This window comes from Odocoileus virginianus, chromosome 12 (assembly GCF_023699985.2).
Source record: "Odocoileus virginianus isolate 20LAN1187 ecotype Illinois chromosome 12, Ovbor_1.2, whole genome shotgun sequence".
NCBI classification, from domain to species: Eukaryota; Metazoa; Chordata; class Mammalia; order Artiodactyla; family Cervidae; genus Odocoileus; species Odocoileus virginianus.
In genome coordinates this window covers 57842075-57861245 of record NC_069685.1, presented here as the reverse complement: position 1 = coordinate 57861245, position 19171 = coordinate 57842075, and the positions used below count along the sequence as shown (strand labels likewise).

Here is a 19171-nt window from a genome sequence, read left to right as displayed (position 1 = left end):
ATAATAGGTTATTAGGATCAAGTGCTACCTAAAGCAGAATTATAGTGGAAAATCGTTCAAGAAATGAAACAGAGTCCTAGCACTAATTATATGACCTTGGACAAATCATTTCACGTCTCTTAGTCTTTTTTCCTAAAATAATAAATATCTCCTCTACCATCTCATGAAGCCACTGAAAGGATGAAATGAAAATAGTATGTATGGAAGCCCCCGGAAGGCTTGCAGGCCATAAGGTCTCTGTCACAAACACTCAATTCTTCCTTGCAGCATGAAGGCATATACTACATAGAGAATGGACTGGTTATGTTCCAATTAAACTTTATTTATAATGACAGCTGGATATGGCCATGAGGGCCACAGTTGGCTGACCTATGTATACAGAAGCATCGTCTAATAGGTGGAACACATACGGAAATTAATATTTTTCCAGCAACCACATTTAAGAAGGTAAAAAGAAATTGATGAAATGAATTTTAGTATATTTTAATTTAAATAATATATTTAATCAAAAATACTATCATTTCTACATTTAATCCATTTAGATGTTATTAGGGAGATATTTTGGGTTTCCCTGGTGGCTTAGCTGTAAAAAATCCACCTGCCAATCCAAGAGACACAAGTATGATCCCTGGGCTGGGAAGATCCCCTGGAGAAGGAAATGGCAACCCACTCCAGTATTCTTGCCTGGGAAATCCCACGGACAGACCCTGGTGGGCTACAGTCAATGGGTTGCAAAGAAACAGACATGACTTAGTGACTAAACAACAACAGCAAAGGGAGATATTTTACAACTTTTTTGGATGAATCTTCAAAATCTGATGTGTTTTTTACACCTTCAGCACATTTCACTCTGACTAGCCACATTCACAGTGCTCAATAACCACATGTGGGTAGTAGCCACACGTACCACTGGACAGTATAGTTCTGGAGGCTATTTAAGTAAAACTGCTGAACTTTGTCAATACAAGCATAAAATAACACTTTGAACCATAAAAGAAACCACAATCACATAACTGTACTCTACAGAGAAGATGAAAACAAATGATTTTCAAGCTTAAAAAAATAATGTTCTCCTGGGATACCAACAGTTACTGGTTGAGGCTATTTGTTTAAAATGGTTCATTATTAGCAGTATAAGATACTAATATAAAGGATGTTGATTAATTTTTATTTCCATAGTTTCTGTTGACCAACATTCTCCCCAGACAAGGGGGAAAAAACACAAAATATTTGGTTAACGAAAAACTGTTCTATTTCAAAAGAACTGCTTGTCATTTTTTAGCAAGTATTCAATTTTCTTTTTAAAAAAAGTTTCCTTTTTAGTGGCCATGTTTAGCAAATGGGCAAAAATCAGATCACCCAGGAAAATTATTATTAGCTAAAAGCTTACAGTTAGTAGGTAATGGAAAAAACTAGGAGAATAACATTTGCAACCACAGAAAACATTAAGGATTTTCCAACATGTGGTCACTTTTATTTCAAACAGTTGCAAACTATGCTGGTCTTCAGTAAACTGTGACCAAAAAGGAAGAGATGCTGGCAGAAAGACAGTCTATCTCAGGAGGGCCTTTAACCCTCACATGTTTGGTGATGCCTACAACCTTTCTCAGGTAACTTTTTAAATGCATAAAACAAAACACACTGAATTATAAAAAACCAATTACAGTATACTAAAATACAGTTACCAAAATACTTTAAGAAACAAATCTGTGATATCAGTACAGAAACTTCACTATTAGTTCATACACTGGAATAACAAGACCTAACACTTGCCATAATTTCCAAGTGGTGGTGAGGCGAGCATAAACAATACTTCAAGATATGTTCAACAACTGAAATAGCAATATGATTTGAAAATATTCATGATTTCTATGAACTTCCTTGGCAGCTCAGTGGTAAAGAATCTGCCTGCCCATGCAGGAGACTCAGGTTCAATCCCTGGATTGGGAAGATCCCCTGGAGAAGAAAATGGCAACCCACTCCAGTATTCTTGCCTGGACAATTCCAAGGACAGAGGAGCCTGGCGGGGCACAGAGTCGGACACGACTGAGTAACTAAACACCAACTGGTTACAAGGTCACAGGTACTGCCAATACTAGGGTTTGTTGACTCCATTCATAACTGAAGGAAATGCTGGGGAAGTGGGTGGGAGGGAGGCATCAGAGGGAGGGGATATATATATATATATATAGTTATAGTTATGACTGGTTCACGTTGTTGTACGGCAAAAACCAACACAACGCTGTAGAGCAATTATCCTCCAATTAAAAATTAAATTTAAAAAAGAAGGAAATGCTGAGTTCTAGCTAAAGGTATGAGTAAATAAAGATATAATTTTCCACATACAAGTTCACAGGACTCCCACCCCCCCCCCCCCACCAAATTCTATTCAGGTTCAAAATCCCTTTCCCCTGAGGGAAAGTGAACTTTCATCATAAGCTCATCAAAAAAAAAAAAAAACTTCCTTCAAAGTTCCCCAAATGTATATTTACCTTTCTACCACACATTTTGCTCCTTTTCAGATTAAATAAACCAGTAGTTGTCTTTCAGCCACACCACAACTGGATAATCAGGGAAGAATTCATATCAAGAACTAAAGAAGGTAATATTCTATTAGAGGCCACTGTTTTGATAAAAATATGCTAACACAGATTCTCCTTTAACATTCTCAGTGATATTATCTCACAAGTAAGAAAAGCAAATATATCTAAAGATAGGAGGTCCAGATTTTCTAATCTGTCCTATAAATAGCTATACCTTTTATATTAGACTTTGTTCATTTGAAATCAGGCATGTAAACTGCAGAGCTCAAAGAAAATATAAAAAACCCGGAAAAGGTCCATTACAAATACAAGTTGAAAGTTAATATTGATTTTGTTGGTATAAAACCACTACTTAAAAAAAAAAAACACTACTTGAACCATGAATCTGTAGTTACTAGTGTTGCTAAACCTACAATTTGCATAAAATAGTCTGCAAATACCGTATCTCTTTATTGTTAATTTAAAATTGCTACACACTGTGCTCTGACCTAATAATTCAGTCAATGGTAGGTTTCAGTAGAAATACCAGGGATTCAAGTCTGTCCACTTGAAAGTGTCCCATCATGGAACATTAATTAATTATTCTACAATTGTGCTTAATAGCACTTCATAAACTCAAAGCTCCACACAAGTATTCAACATTACTGGGAGAGGAATCATATAGCACTATATTAAATAAAAACCTCCTTCAATTATAATTGCTAATAATAATGGGTTACAGAAACACACTGTTGTTGTTGCTGATTTTCCTTTTTTATTTTTTATTGAAGTACAGTTGATTGAAACATACTTTTAAGTTACCACAAATTAGCAATTTACCAAATTTTATTGGTAACATTAAAAAAAAAAAAAGAAAGAAAATGATACTCCAAACATTAAAAATCTTTTGGATTTACAATAATATATATAAATGTGAACTTAAGAAGAAACTACTAAAAAGTGAGTTAATATGGCTATCTCTGGATAGTGCAATCAAAGGATATTTCTTTTCTCTCTTATACCTTTAGAACTCCCTCTAAGCAATCAAAGGATATTTCTTTTCTCTCTTATACCTTTAGAACTCCCTCCAATTTCTATGACATCCATGTATTACTTCTTTATAATCAAAAAAGTTTTGATAGCATAAAAATATAATGAACTTACTATCAATTATTTTCCACACAGGTTAAAAAACAGAGAATTACTCATATTGGCATGTACGAGAGAAAAATTTAAGACAATCTGAGTCCAGACAGTCTGCCTAACAGCTACCACACACTCTGAACTCACTGGGGGCCGCTGCATCTCCTCCCAGGGTGGGCAGCTCCCTGGCGCTGCTGGCCTCCGGCAGCATCCCCAGACCATCCGAATACACAGCTGTCGCTCTCTCCTGCCTATATATGGACACAGTCTGTACTCACTGGATTACTGACTAACACGAGTACAGGCCAGGAGGGAAGGCAACCAAGCCACCAGAGGAGTTCTCTGAAGTGAAGTGACAACAGCTAGGCAACCTCACAGAAAACTCCGGCTTCCTTCAGCTGACTAGGATTCGGCACGCATATGCAGGTACCCAGTTACATCTATTGGACTCATCTTTGGGAGCAAAAGCCACTGGCTTAAGCAAATGATAAATTTAAGCAAATCCATATGTTCTACGAGGGTGTGAGGAAAAGAGGCCTATCAGAATCCCTGTTCTTTGGGTGTGTGAACTGGCATAGCCACTCTGGAGAGCAACTTGGCAGTATCTAGTCTAATTTAAAATGGTCACCTGTGACTCAGCAATTCTACTTCTCAGAAACTGCTCTAGAGAAATACTCCCACACGTGCACAAACAGGCATACAAGGATGTCCACTGAAGGATCATTTTCGTGTGTTTGTTTAAATATTTACTTGGCTGCACCAGGTCTCAATCGCGGCACTCAGGATCAGCACATGGATTTAGTTCCCTGACCAGGGACCGAACCCAGATCCCCTAAATGGGGAGTGTGGAGTTTCAGCCACTGGACCACCACCTGAAGGACTGTTTTAAAGAGAGAAAACTAAATTCAAACAAACAAAAAATACTGATTGTGGGAAGCCAAATAATGAACCCCCCTCAAGATGTCCATATCCTAATCCCTCAAACCGGTGAATGTGATCTTAGAGGGCAAAAGGGACTTTGCAGATGGGATTAAATTAAGGACCCCGAGATGAGGAAATTACTCTGGATTATCTGGGTGGGCTTTAAATGTAATCACAAGGGTCCTTGTAAAAGGGAAGGAGGAGTCAGTCAGAGCAGAAGGTAGGATGACAGATCAGAGACGAGGGTGATATATTTTCAAGTTTTGAGGAAGAAGCCACAAGCCCAGGAATACAGGTGCCCACTAGAAACAGTGGAAAAGGCCAGGGAATGCATCCTCCCTTAGAACCTCTAAAAGGAAGCACATCTGTCAACACCTGACTTTAACTCAAGGTGACTCATTTAGGACTTCTGATCTTCAGAAATGTAATAGATAAGTTTGTGTTGTTTTAAGCCACTAAGTTTGTAATAACATGTTAGCATAGCAACAGGAAACTAACACACCCGTCAACAGGGGAACTGCTAAATAAACTATGGTATTTCTGGAGTCTTGTGCAGCACTTAAAAAATGTGGTAGATCTATATATATGGACACATAGAAAACCAAAACATTGAGTTTTTTTTTTCAAGAAGTGAGTTATACAAAGATATGTCTAGCATCAAATCTTTTATGCAAAAAAGGAAAATAATAAAAAGTGTCACGTATACACAGACACAAACATATACATTCAACAATGGTCTTGAAGAGTATATAAAAAAATTATCATTGTCTTAACTGAGCTGGGGAGTAGATGAAGACAGGATTAGTGATGGTAGTCAAAAGGAACTTCAGTTTCCCCTGCATTTTTTATAAGAATGTATTCATGTGCTGGTTTTTAAAAATATAATGAACACATAAAAATGTTAAAAATGCAGGATCAAAGTAACAGTTATACATTGCTGCAGGTTTCTCTCCTTTTGAAGTAATTATGCATTTGTCCCATAGTTGAACACCTGCTGTTATTTACATTTGTCTACAACCACTGACTAAACATCTTGCAAAGCAGACTACACTCCTTGTATTCACCCCACCACCACCATTTAAAATCAAGCCAGAAAGAGGGGCAAAGGGGAGAGAGAGCATGGGGTATTTGCAGGAACTGACAGTCCTTTTTTTAGTGATCACCACAGGCACCTTACCAGACTTAGAAAAGAACAGATGCAGGACAATTCACCCAGCAGCCCTGGTGGTATTTTGTGACAGCCAATATGGAAGCCAAGAAGACAGATAATAATCAGAACTGATTTATTTAGCAAAAGCCTGGGCATACAATTGGAGGAAAACTGAATGAAGACTATTATCTCATCTGCCAGCCAGATTCCAAACAAACTGGGAAGGGAGAAAATTCCAAAGGGATCATAAACACACCAAAAAAGCACTATACCCACTATTCACTACTAGAAAAAAAATGTCGATAGGATTGTTTTGCTTTCAAATACAACAGGCAGTTAACTCAATATACATAAAATAACTTCAGCAACATAGCACCTTCCAAAGAGAATGTATACACTGTAAGTACATAATCACATCCATCCTTATTTAATCCTTACATTAACCCTATTATTATCTCCCCAGTATGGATGACTAGGCAGCCTAACAATGGTTTTCAAGCCTCAACCCTGGGCTGGAATCAGACAGATCTATTTCAGCCTCAGCATTACTAGTAACTGTATGACCTTCTTCAAGTGACTTCATTTCTGCGCCATGGCTTCCTTATCTGTAAAATAAATAACAATAATACCAACCTCATAAAGTCTCAGGGAGGATTAAATGAGATAATGGGTGGGAAGTGCTTAGCACACAGCCTGGCATGCAACATGCTGACACTGTTGTCCTCCTGGTGGTAGAGGTGGTGACAATGATGACAGAGGTTGCAGTGGAAGAAATCAGGGATTAGTAAAGGTAACTGAACTTGCCCAAGGTCACGCAGCAGCTAGTATGAGTGCAGTTAGAATTTCAATCCCAGTATGACTCTTTGAATCTGATTTTAACCTCTAGGCAATACTACCTCCCAAGGTCTTCAGGTACTTCATCCTAACTTTGTAGCTAGCCAGCCACACCTAAGAATGTTTTTTTTAATTCAAGTATAGCTGATTTACAACGTTGTGCTAATTTATGCTGCACTGCAAAGTGACTCAGTTATACACATGTAAACATTCCTTTTTATATTCTTTCACCTGAGAACTTCTGAGCCATTTGCTGAACTGAAAGAACTGTACCAAAATTCAGTGACTCTTATTCCAGTGCTCATTAAAGACCTGATAATTAATTCTCTTGGTGAACAAAGATAGTTTATTCATTTACTCATTAACTCTTCCAAATCTAGAATTTGAATTTCTCTAAAAGTACATAAACACTTTCCAAAGATTTCTGACCAAAGGATAAACAGGTGGCGGTATCCTCCTAGGAGAACAGATCAACATTTATAAATTTAAATATCATCTCAAAGATTTTACTTGAGTGTAATATAAGTATTCAAAGCCTTGTCTATTTCAGCTGACCACCTCCAAGCCCAGAATGTTCCTTCCCTTATACGACTAGACAAAACCAAACCAAACCAAAGAGCTATTTAGTCTTTTTTACTTCCTAAATAACCTCAGTAAAGTATTCTGGGCTTCCATGGTTTTGTTTTAATGAAGTATAACTGGCATACAATAAGCTACACAAATTTAAAGTGTACAATTTGAAGAGTTTTGACATATGTACACATACAACATGAAATCATCACAATCAAAACAGGGAACATTACTATCAGCCCAAAAATTTCCTCATGGACCTTTGTAATCCTTTCTCCCAACCCTTCCTGCCTGTCTCATCCCCAGGCAACCACTGATCTGCTTTCTGTAACTACAGATTAGTTTACATTTCCTAGAATGTCGTAACATCTTACAGTGTGCACTCTGGTAAGACTGGGTTCTTCCATTCAGCATAAATCCATGTTGTCAGTATCAAGAGCTCATTCATTTTGATTGCTGAGTAGTATTCCATTGTATGGGTGTACCACATCTGCTTACCCATTCACTTGTTGATGGATGTTTTTTGATTATTTCCAGTTTTTGGCAATCGCAAATAAAGCTGCCCTGAATATACATGTTGAAGTCTTTGAATGGTGTTGGGGGTTGGGGGGGGGGTGGCAATGAAGAGAGGGGTCCTAATAAACAAACACAATGAAAAATGAGAAACACCAAAATGCTTGGGTTCAAAATTAATCTAAACTATGGAGTAAAAAATATCTTGGCTACCTTGAGCAAGTCAGTTAGTATCTCTACCAACACCCATATGTATGCCACTTGTCCCCACCTGGAGTTTAAAAAGTAAAATGTGACAGGAGGCTGAAATCTTTTGGAACTCCCACAAAGAAACTGAGACCCACGTTCCATCCCGAGGTTGGAAAGATCCCCTGGAAAAGGAAATGGCAACCCCCTCCAGTACTCTTGCCAAGAGAATTCTATGAACGGAAGAGCCTGGTAGGCTACAGTCCATGGGGTCAAAAAGAGTCAGAACTGATGCTTTTTCCTTGTAAATTCCCTTTTGTTTCGAAGGACTAATGTACTATGAAATGTAATGCAAAATAATATTTTGAGTTCAATAATATTTGAGTTGTCATTTTTGAGCTATTGCTTTTTTATTTCTCTTAAATTTATATTTATTTCAATACTTAAAAAATAATTTCCTGCATGGTTTCACTTTTTGCCAACAACATAAAATTAAACACAGATGGCTATTTTAAGGGGCTTCCCTGGTGGCTCAGTGCTAAAGAATTCACCTGCCAATGCAGGAGACGTGGGTTTGATACCTGGGTTGGGAAGATCACCTGGCGAAGGGAATAGCACCCTAGTCCAGTATTCTTGCCTGGGAAATCCCATGGACAGATGAGCTTGGCGGGCTACAGTCCCTGGGGTTCCAAAAGAGTTGGACAGGACTTAGTGACTAAACAACAACAGCTATTTCAAAGGCCAAGAAAGAGCTTCACTCTGCATCTTTAATTCACTCAGAGTAGACTCAAAGTTCCTATTTACCAGGCCCTACTTGATCTGCAGCCCTCACCTCCATCCAATCATTCACTCTCCTCTCCCCTTTTGCTTCCTGGGCTCAGAGATCCACACTAAGGATGCTAAGACTGCTTCCCTCTCAGTGATGTGGCTCTTGCTCTTCTCTGTCTGAGATGCGTTTCCTCTACTAGCTATATGGTACATTCTCACTATGCCAAAAGCCTTTGACTGTGTAGATCACAACAAACTGCAGAAAATTCTTCAAGAGATGGGAATACCAGACCACCTTACTGACCTCCTCAGAAATTTGTATGCAGGTAAAGAAGCAACAGTTAGAACCGGACATGAAACAGACTGGTTTCAAATTGGGAAAGGAGTACATCAAGACTGTATATTGTCACCCTGTTTATTTAACTTATATGCAAAGTACATCATGTGAAATGCTGGGCTGGATGAAGCACAAGCTGGAATTAAGACTGCTGGGAGAAATATCAATAACCTCAGATATGCAGATGATACCACCCTTATGGCAGAAAGCGAAGAGGAACTAAAGAGCCTCTTGATGAAAGTGAAAGAGGACAGCAAAAAAGCTGGCTTAAAACTCAACATTTGAAAAATGAAGATCATGGCATCTGGTCCCATCACTTCATGGCAAATAGTAGGGAAACAATGGAAACTGTGATAGACTTTATTATCTTGGGTACCAAAATCACTGCAGATGGTGATTGCAGCCATGAAATTAAAAGACGCTCCCTGGAAGAAAATTTATGACCAACCTACAGACCATATTAAAAAGCAGAGACTTTACTTTGCTGACAAAGGTTCACCTAGTCAAAGCTATGGTTTTTCTAGCAGTCATGAATGGATGTTGAGAGGTGGACCAGAAAGAAAGCTGAGCTCTGAAGAATTGATAGTTTTGAACTGTGGTGTTGGGAAAGACTCTTGAGAGTCCCCTGGACAGCAAGATCAAACCAGTCAATCCTAAAGGAAATCAACCCTGAACATTCTCTGGAAGGACTGATGTTGAAGCTGAAGCTCCAATACTTTAGCCACCTGATATGAAGAACTGACTTCTTAGAAAAGACCCTGAAGCTGGGAAAGACTGAAGGAAGGAGGAGAAGGGGATGACAGAGGATGAGATGATTGGATGGAATCACCGACTCGATGGACACGAGTTTGAGCAAGCTCCAGGAGCTGGTGATGGAGAGGGAAGCCTGCCGTGCTGCAGTCCATGGGGCTGCAAAGAGTCAGACACGACTGAACAACTGAACTAAACTAACACTCTCACTTCCTCCAGGTTTCAAATGCTATCCCAGGCTTTCCTCTCTTGCCTGTATGTAAAATAGAGCCCTCCCCCATCCCCAATACCCTCCATCCCTCTTAGCCAGCTACACTTTGCTCCATAGCACTTAACCATTTGACAGAGGATGAGATGGCTGAATGGCATCACCAACTCGATGGACATGAGTTTGAGTAAACTCTGGGAGTTGGTGATGGACAGGGAGGCCTGGCGTGCTGTGATTCATGGGGTCGCTAAGAGTCAGACACGACTGAGCGACAGAACTGATACATGTCCTATGTTTAACAATATTTATTACTGTCTAAGCTGTTGCTGCTGCTGCTAAGTCGCTTCAGTTGTGTCCGACTCTGTGCAACCCCACAGATGGCAGCCCACCAGGCTCCCCCATCCCTGGGATTCTCCAGGCAAGAACACTGGAGTGCGGTGCCATTTCCTTCTCCAATTGTTACTGTCTATATCCCCCACTAGAATAAAAGCTTTTTTAAGAACAAGGATTTTATCTACCCCCTGCTATGCTCACCTCACAACAATAGGCTCAGCTCACCTCTGAATTCCACAAACACTTGAATGAATTTGTTGATTAAACACTATTTACTGAAAAATAAACAAACAAAAAACCCTTCTGTTTAGAATTCACAGGGAAGAAAATTTTTTTTAATTCAAATGCCCTGCTACTGCTTAAATTAAAATGCTAAGTTAATGCTGATCTACTTTTCAGGATGGGTTCTTTTTTCAGATTGACATTTAACTTTAAGCCACACTTATAGATGAAAAGAACACTGGAATTTAAAGACCGGAAAGCCAGGGTCCAGTCATTTGCCCTGCCATAACTAGCTATGTTGTTGTTGTTGTTGTTCAGTCGCCCAGTAGTATCTGAATCTTTGCAACCCCGTGGGCTGCAGCACACCAGACCTCCCTGTCCCTCACCATCTCCCAACAGTTTGCCCAAGTTCATGTCCATTGCATCCGTGATGCCATCCAGCCATCTCATCCTCTGACGCCCTATTCTCCTTCTGCCCTCAATCTTTCCCAGCATCAGGGACTAGCTTGCTCCCAGCCAAAACCTTTCCTTATCTCAGATAACTTCTCTCTAAAATGAGGGGAAGGAAATTCCCTGTCTGTGCAATGGTTAGGGCTCTGTGCTCTCACAGCTGAGGGTCTCGGTTCAATCCCTGGTCAGAGAACTAGGATCCCATAAGCCACACGGTACGTCCAAAACAGATAACATTTCTGAAAAATGAGATTGGTGTTTGACAGAAAACAACAAAATTCTGTAAAGCAATTGTCCTTCAATTAAAAATAAATTTAAAAAATGAGATTGGTTTAAAAAAAATTTTTTTAATAATAAAATGAGAGAAACAAATATCTCTAAGGTTCCTCCTAAAATTCTGAGACTCTGTTACAGCTAGTGCAATCTTATGAAAGTTGCCAATCATAAGTCAGTTATGATTTATGAGTCTCATCTTTCTAATTCCAAATTGAAAGATTCTATATAACTATAAAATCCTGTAAAAATTGATTATTTTTAGCCAGGTGTCCACTAGAATGTGTGGCCTGAAAGAACATACTACATAGGGGTGGCAGCATTTCAAAAGTTAGGTGTTTTGTTTTGTTTTATTTACCTAGCTGCTTCATGTCTTAGTTGCGACATGTGGGAGCTAGTTCTCTGACCAAGGACTGATCCTGGGTTCCCTACATTAGGAGCGCAGAGCTCTGGCCACTGACTGCCAGGGAAATCTCCAAAAGTTAGTTTTTAAAAAGTTAATGAACCTCTAATCTTCCTCAAAAATAAAAAGAGTAAGTCACTAGAAAGGAAATAAAGATATCTGTTTATTACCCTATCTTTAACCAGTTATTGAACTTAAAATAATTACAAACATGAGCATCATATATACATGATTAGTAGCAGGTATGTTTGAGACTAAATAGAGCTGAGTTAATGTCAGGCTCTCTTTTCCAGTTATGTGATCCTGAGCAAACTGCATATCTGCTCTGCAGTTTACTTGCCTCATCTGTACACGGATACAATATTTTCAACTGTTAAAACAAGTAACAATATTTAGCTACCAGGATCCTTTTTTTTAAAAAACCAAGATCCCTTTGAGAATTTAATAAATGCTTGACACATATGACATACTTAATCAATATTATTATTATTATTAAATAAATGTGAATACACCCACACAAAACACAAATCTAACAAAACATTCTTAGCTGCTTCTCCTGATACTATGTTGCCTGTATCACACATGGAAAGAAATGAAAAAAGTTCTGACTATAGTCAGAAGTGTTTATCACCCATACACATATTGGTGTCTGAGAGGTCAGACAACAAAAAAATGTTTAAGAGTTTAAAAAAAACTTCCAGGCTAGAGAGGTTCTTTCTTTTAAAATCATTCTTCTGTGGAAATACTTGACAAATACTCAGAACACTTATACAGTAAACATCTTAGGAAAGCCAACTTCACATATTTTTAACGGAGGCTACACTTTTTAATCCTAAAAATAAATAAACTACATACATATAAAAATTTTGGGTCTGTGAACTTAGTCCTGAGGAACAAAGAGCTTTCCACATTTCACCTACAAGAGAGCCAATTAAAACCAAAGATTCCACCATCATAGCATAATGCCCCTTGAGCTTTCAAGCAGATAAGAAAGACACTCAGACACACCTTGCTTTTTACAGAAAAGGCCCAAATGAGACATGATAAACCTCTAATTCCTTCTTAGGAATTCCCTATCAATTTGCACATGCCCTTTTTTGGTGGCTAGACTGTAAAATAAGTCATTAGGAGTTCACAGTGGAAATGCTGCAACCTCAACCTCGAATCCAGACACAAAAATACAGAGGACGGTATTCCCATCTCAGACACATCCAAATGTCTACGCCAACAGGATCCCGTCACTGCCCTTTCCAGAAACACACAGTAATGGGGTTTAATCCATTTCTATAAATGTTCGTTGTGTTGAAAGCCAAAGCGCCTGCAAAACCGCAAAACACAAAAAGATTCCTCACATTCCGTTTATAGCCAACAGACAGGCCAGCCTCTCTGCGCCCTACCCCTGAGAGTCCTCCTTGCGACAATAAGAATTTCGTGCCACCGGATGCTTCCTACACGTCAAAATGTCATCCCGCAAAGTGGAGGGGGCGGGGGTGGGGGCAGTGCCTGGACCAACCGATCCTGCCGGAGCTCCCATCCAGGGGCAAACACGGGAACCAAGTGAAGTCGGTGCAAAGTTCCCATCCACCCAGCATATTTGGTTTTCTTCTGTTCCCAAACCCAGCGGCACAACTGCTGAGATTTGCTTTTGCACCTGCCACGCACGGCTCCTAAGCCTGGGCTTCTCCTCGACCCCCACGATCACAGAAAGGCCTCGCGGCCTAAAACACGTTCAAGACCCTTGCGGAGAGCGCACTGAAGACCGCCGCAGCATTCCCCTTCGCTGTCCACACAGCCAGCTTGCTTCCCTGACAAAGGCCCCGTGTCAATCCCCGGCAGGACACACAGTAGTTGCTGGAATGCCCATCACCGAATGCCCATCACCGACTGGCAGCTGCCACTACCTTCCCCCGAGAAAAATAAACAACACACACACACACACACACACACACACACACACACACACAGCACCGGGGAATGACAACACGGGGGGATATGTAAAGCGTTAAAATTAAAAAGACTCCAAAGCTAAGCAGCCTGGGTGTGCCCTGAAAGTGCGTTCGAGGGGCCCGTGGGGGAGGGGAGATAGGGCCCGGGAGGCGGCGGCGGCTCCTCTGGGGCGTGAAGGCCGGGCCGGGTGATGGTCTAATAAAATGCTGCGAGTCGGAATGTTCAAAATGAAACCACAAATGAAACCCCCGGAGGGCCTGAGGCCCAGGGTGGTCTGCAGACCAGCGGCGCGGCCCGCACCTGCCTGCCCAGCGCCCCCCACCCCCCCACACACACACCTGCCGGGGCAGCCTTCTGGGGCCCTCGGGGTCCGGGGTGAAGAGGAAAGAAGGCCCGACCCCAGGGGTGCGGGCCGGGTGGGCTAATCTGATGGCGGAGGCCAGGGGGCAGCCTCGCTCACCTCTAGGTCGGTGTCGGCGGCCTCCGGGGCCCCGAGGATCTCGCTGGGCAGCTCGGCCAGGTCGGTGACCCGGATCAGCCCGTCGTGCAGGAAGATGGTCTCCTCCTTCACCGAGAGCCACTGCGCCGAGTCTGCGGCCGCAGCCGCCGCAGCCGCCGCGGCCGCCGACGAGCCCATGGCCCCGGCTGAGGGGTTGGCTGTAAGGAGCAGCCGCTCGGCTCGGCGAGATGCGAGCAGGAGCCACCGAGTTCACCAGTCCATGGCAGCAGCCGCCGCGCCCGCCTGCAGCTCCCCGCTCGCCGCCTCGCCCGTGCAGCTCCGCCCTAGGAGGTCCGAGCTGCCATCCTCCCACCCCTGGCCCCGGAGACCCCGGCCCCGCCGCCACCACCGCTGCCGCCGCCCTGAGGAACAGGATCCGCCTCTGCCGCTCGGCAGCCAACTGTCAGTGAGGCGCCATGTTGGAGGCGGAGGCTCCCGGCATGCCCCGCGGAGCGGACAATACCGGCCCCGCCCACTCGCCTGGCCCCGCCCACCTGTCGAAGGCCCGGGGACAGCCAAGTTGGCTGGACCTCCGCCTAGCCCTTTTCTGCATCTTGCCCTCAGTGACCTCCCACGTCCTTTACACTTCCAGGGCACCCTACGTCTGCATTGCTCCAGGAGAAGAGGACAGCCTTCCTCTACTCTCCTCCACTCTGCTCATGTGTGCACCCCTGTCTCTCTGGCCAGAGTCCCACTGTGGGCACCTTGGCAGACACATGGAAGTTCACAGGCTGCTTGCACGTTTAAATAAGATACATGCAAAAATATGGCTCACAGTAGGTGCTGCACATTTGTTCATAAGCACTTGGTCGAAATGCACAGTAGGGGCTACATATTCACTACGAATTCTTGCGCCCAATAAGCACTCAAAATCTGGCGAAATAAAGCACCAGTCACAATGTCTGGTGTCTGGCCCTTAATAAATGCTCCAAGAGGGAGCTAAAATTATTCTTACATTCCATCACTATTCAACACTGATTGACATACACCTTAAAAATATGCCAGCCATCCCACTTTTATTAAAAGAAGAAAGAACTGTGTGTTTAGAGAAAAATGTGTGGGAGACTAAGTGCTAATTGCTAATATGACTCGCCACACACTGCAGGACTAGCCTGGAATGGCTGATGTAAGATGATCTTTGTATTGCTTTTATACTCTAAAAAAAAAAAGCACTCTTTGGTATCAAAGGACTTGAATACATATGTCCACCAAAATACCTGCACAGGCCTAGATGTCCATCCATACATGAATGGATAAAGAAGTTGTGGTACATATATGCGATGGAATATTACTCAGCCCATAAAAAGGAATGCATTTGAGTCCATTCTAATGAGGTGGATGAACCTGGAGCCTATTACACACAGTGAAGTAAGTTAGAAAAACAAGTATTGTGTGTTAACACATACATATGAAATCTAGAAAAATGGTCCTGATGAACCTATTTGAAGGGCAGCACTGAAGACACAGACATAGAGAACAACCTGTGGACACAGTGGCGGAAGGAGAGGAAGGGGAAAATTGAGAAAGTAGCACTGAAATGTATACATTAGCATATGTAAAATTAGATAGCCAGTGGAAACTTGCTGTGTGAGGCAGGGAGCCCAACTCAGCTGCTCTGTGACAATCTAGAAGGTGGGTGTAGAAGGGAGATTCAAGAGGGAGGGGAAGTATGTATACCTATCACTGATTCATGTTGGTGCAAGGCAGAAACCAATGTAATATTGTAAAGCAATTATCCTCCAATTAAAATAAATTTAAAATTTAAAAAACCTGCATAGGGAAGTTTAGAGCAGCTTTATTCATAATTGCCAAAACCAAGAAAGATGCCCGTCAGGAAGTGAATGGATAGATAAACTGTGGTATATCTGGACAACGGAATATTATTCAGCACAAAGAAGAAATTACTATCAAGACATGAGAAGACAATACACTGTATGATTCCAACTATATCACATTTCGGAAAAGTCTAAACTATGGAGATGATAAAAAGATCTTTGGTAGCTAGTGGATGCAGAAAGGAAGGGATGCAGAAAGGCAGAGCGCAGAAATTTTTAGGGCAGTGAATAGCACTCTGTTTAATACAATAATGATGTATATATGAAATTATACATTTTTTCAAAATCATAGAATATACTACACCAAGAGGGAGCCACAGTGTAAAATATGGACTTGAAGTGTTATGATGTGTCAGTTCGGTTCAGCAGTTGTGACAAATGTATCACATGGTGGGGCATGTGAAAATGGGAGAGATTATGCCTGCATGGGAGCAGAGAGTATGTCTGAAATTTCTGCACCCTCAGTTTTTTTGTAAACCTAAAACTGCTCTAAAAAATAAAAGTTTTCCAAAAAAATAAATAAAATAAAAAAAACTAAAAGTTTTCATAAAGAAAGAATGAATGAGAGCATTAAATAGCATACTTTTTGATCCAGCAATTCAACTTTGAGGAAGTTGTCTGAAGGAAATTATCAGACTCACAGTCCAGGATGAACACACAGAGATGTGCAGCTCAGTATTATTTATAAGAGGAAAAATTATAGTCAGATTAAATACCCAACAATGTGGGACTGGTTAACTATTACAATGGTATATCTGAACATGGAATATTATGATGTCATTCAGAATAATGCTTATGAAGAATATTAATACAAGTGAATGTTGATGATGTATTGGTAAATGGAAAAAAATCAGGCTAAAATAGTAAAGAAATTTTGAAATTTAATTGTGTTTGCTCTAAGACTGCATTTTTAAAATTACATGCATGCATGACTGTAGATGTAGAAGAAAAGACAGGGAAGATATCATGTCTGATAACATTTTGGTAAATTTCAGCAGTGCATTTACAGGAGATACACTACATTTACAGCAGTGCATTGACTGGGAGATGGGTGGTTTGTGCTTTGCAATGTTTTCCAAATTTTCTTTCTCAAGCTTTCATTACTTTTGATAAAAGCAAAAAAAATCTATTGAACATCTAGGAATGGAGGTGCCTCCACTCATATATCTGTCATACTATCCTTCTGAGTATTCATTAATATTTGCATTTTACAAGGAACTGAAGCTCAGGATTAAGTGACTTGCACCCACCTAGAAATTGGCAGAATTGAGATTTGAATCCCTGGCTGGCTCCATCCTCTTCTGCCTCCCTCCCAAATAAGCAATTCACATGCACTGCACTGTTACAACAATCTCATGTGCCTTACAGTGATTGTTAATTTCATTTTCAGGATATTTATCCCTCATGCATGTGTTAAGCTCCTAGCAAGTGTCAAATCCTGGGAGGAATACAGAATGGAGATATTATTACCCCCATTTTCAGCTAGGAAACCAAGGTTCAGTTGGATGCTTTAATCAATGTCTCACAGACAGCAAACATCAAAACTCAGATGCGAACCTAGGTTGGTTTGATTCTATAATCCCAGCTTTCTTTTTTAAAAACGTTTTCTTTTGTATTGGTGTATAGCCAATTAAGAATGTTGTGATAGTTTCAGATGAAACAGCAACCATACATATACCAAACCCCCTCCCATCCAGGCTGCCACATATCGTTTGAGTAGAGTTCTTAGTGCTATGCCGTAGGTTCTTGTTGGTTATCCATTTTAAATACAGCAATGTGTACATGTCCATCCCAAACTCCCCAGCCATCCCTTCAACCCAGCAACCATAAGTTCATTCTCTAAGTCTGTGAGTCTCTTTCTGTTTTGCTAGTAATTTCATTTGTATCATTTCTTTTTAGATTCCACATATAAGGGATGTCATATAGTATTTCACCTTCTCTGTCTGACTTACTTCATTCAGTATGACAATCTCTAGGTCCATCCATGTTGCTGCAAATGGCATTATTTCATTCTTTTTAATGGCTGAGTAATATTCCATTGTATATATGTACCACATCTTCTTTATCCATTCCTCTGTCAAAGGACATTTCAATTATGTCTGGCATCACACTTTTTGAATGCTCAGGTTTTGGAATCTAAATAGCCTTCTTGTGTGGCTCAAAATAATTCTCCTCATATTGTTTATATTTCAAGATAAGGAGTCAAGATACCCAGGAATTACAGATCTTTCTTGACCTATGACGGGGTTATGTCCTGATAAGCCCATTGTAAGTTGAAAATATAAAAAATAGAAAGTCTCACCAAACTTCATAGCTTAGCTTACACTACCTTCAAGGTGCTCAGAACACTTACATTAGTCTATAGTTGAGCAAAATCAACTATACCTATTTTCCACCACTGTAAAGTTGAAAAATCTGTAAGTCAAACCATCCCAGGTTTGGGACAGTCTGTATTGCCCTTCACTTCAATGAATGAAAACAGCACATATCCATGGCTGAAAGTCTTTAGACTGCATAAGGAATAGTTATTTAATATTTTAGCAACAGTAATTAATTAGTCACTGGACTGCATGGCTGCCACCGTACCATGAAGAGGCAGCTGATGAATTAATATTTATAGACACCCCTATGGAAAAAGAGACCATTTACTGGATCTCTAGAACAGATTAGCAAGATGAAAAAAGTCTCTGCTCACAAATATTCTATGCTAGAAGCCTGGATACAGAGAATCCAAATTTAGTTAAGATCACACATACACACACACACATACACACCATGCATACAGGAAACAGCCATTCATGGAATCATAGAAAGGAGAGGTTTATGATTTATGACTTATTTTCTTTGGAATTGTCCTCTCCACTCTTCTGTTTGAGAATGGGTGCTTGGGATAGGAAAAGGAGCAGGAGAAGGTGTTGTCTGGACAACCGTCTGTTGGAAGCAAAGAAGCATGAGCAAGAAGGAAGAAAAGCCATGAGTAGATTGGACTTCAGTTTCCCCTGGGAGGCATCTCCCCAAGAGAGGCGAGCTTGTTGGTAGAGACTGTCTCCCTGCTGCCCCAGCTACTGACGTGGTGTTCACTGGCCTTGGCTCGAGCTGGGGCCCCTCTGGGATTTTGCAATAGCTCTCTCTTCTGCTGGCTTTCCTGCACCAGCTGACTGTCTAAAATTGAGTCCGTAATCCTTACCAGGCCCACAAAAATGCAACTGTAGGGTGGAGATAAGTGGTCCTTGATAAGCCTTAATAGAGCTTGAAATAGCTTTAAACAAAGCAGCCATGTTAATTTTTAAGGCCTTTCAAAACACCA

General features: G+C 41.0%; 1 protein-coding gene across 5 annotated transcripts in view; it reads right to left on the bottom strand.

The window, feature by feature from the left end:
• The window catches only part of HECTD4 (HECT domain E3 ubiquitin protein ligase 4), a 166264-nt gene extending 151905 nt beyond the window's left edge, over positions 1–14359 (bottom strand). For all 5 annotated transcript variants that reach the window (XM_020904197.2, XM_070475361.1, XM_020904193.2 and 2 more), the window contains exon 1: positions 13991–14359. In XM_020904197.2, the coding sequence (XP_020759856.2) occupies positions 13991–14167 (177 nt within the window). In that variant the 5' untranslated portion in view covers positions 14168–14359. The remainder of the gene's footprint in view (positions 1–13990) is intronic.
• Positions 14360–19171: the final 4812 nt, after the last annotated feature.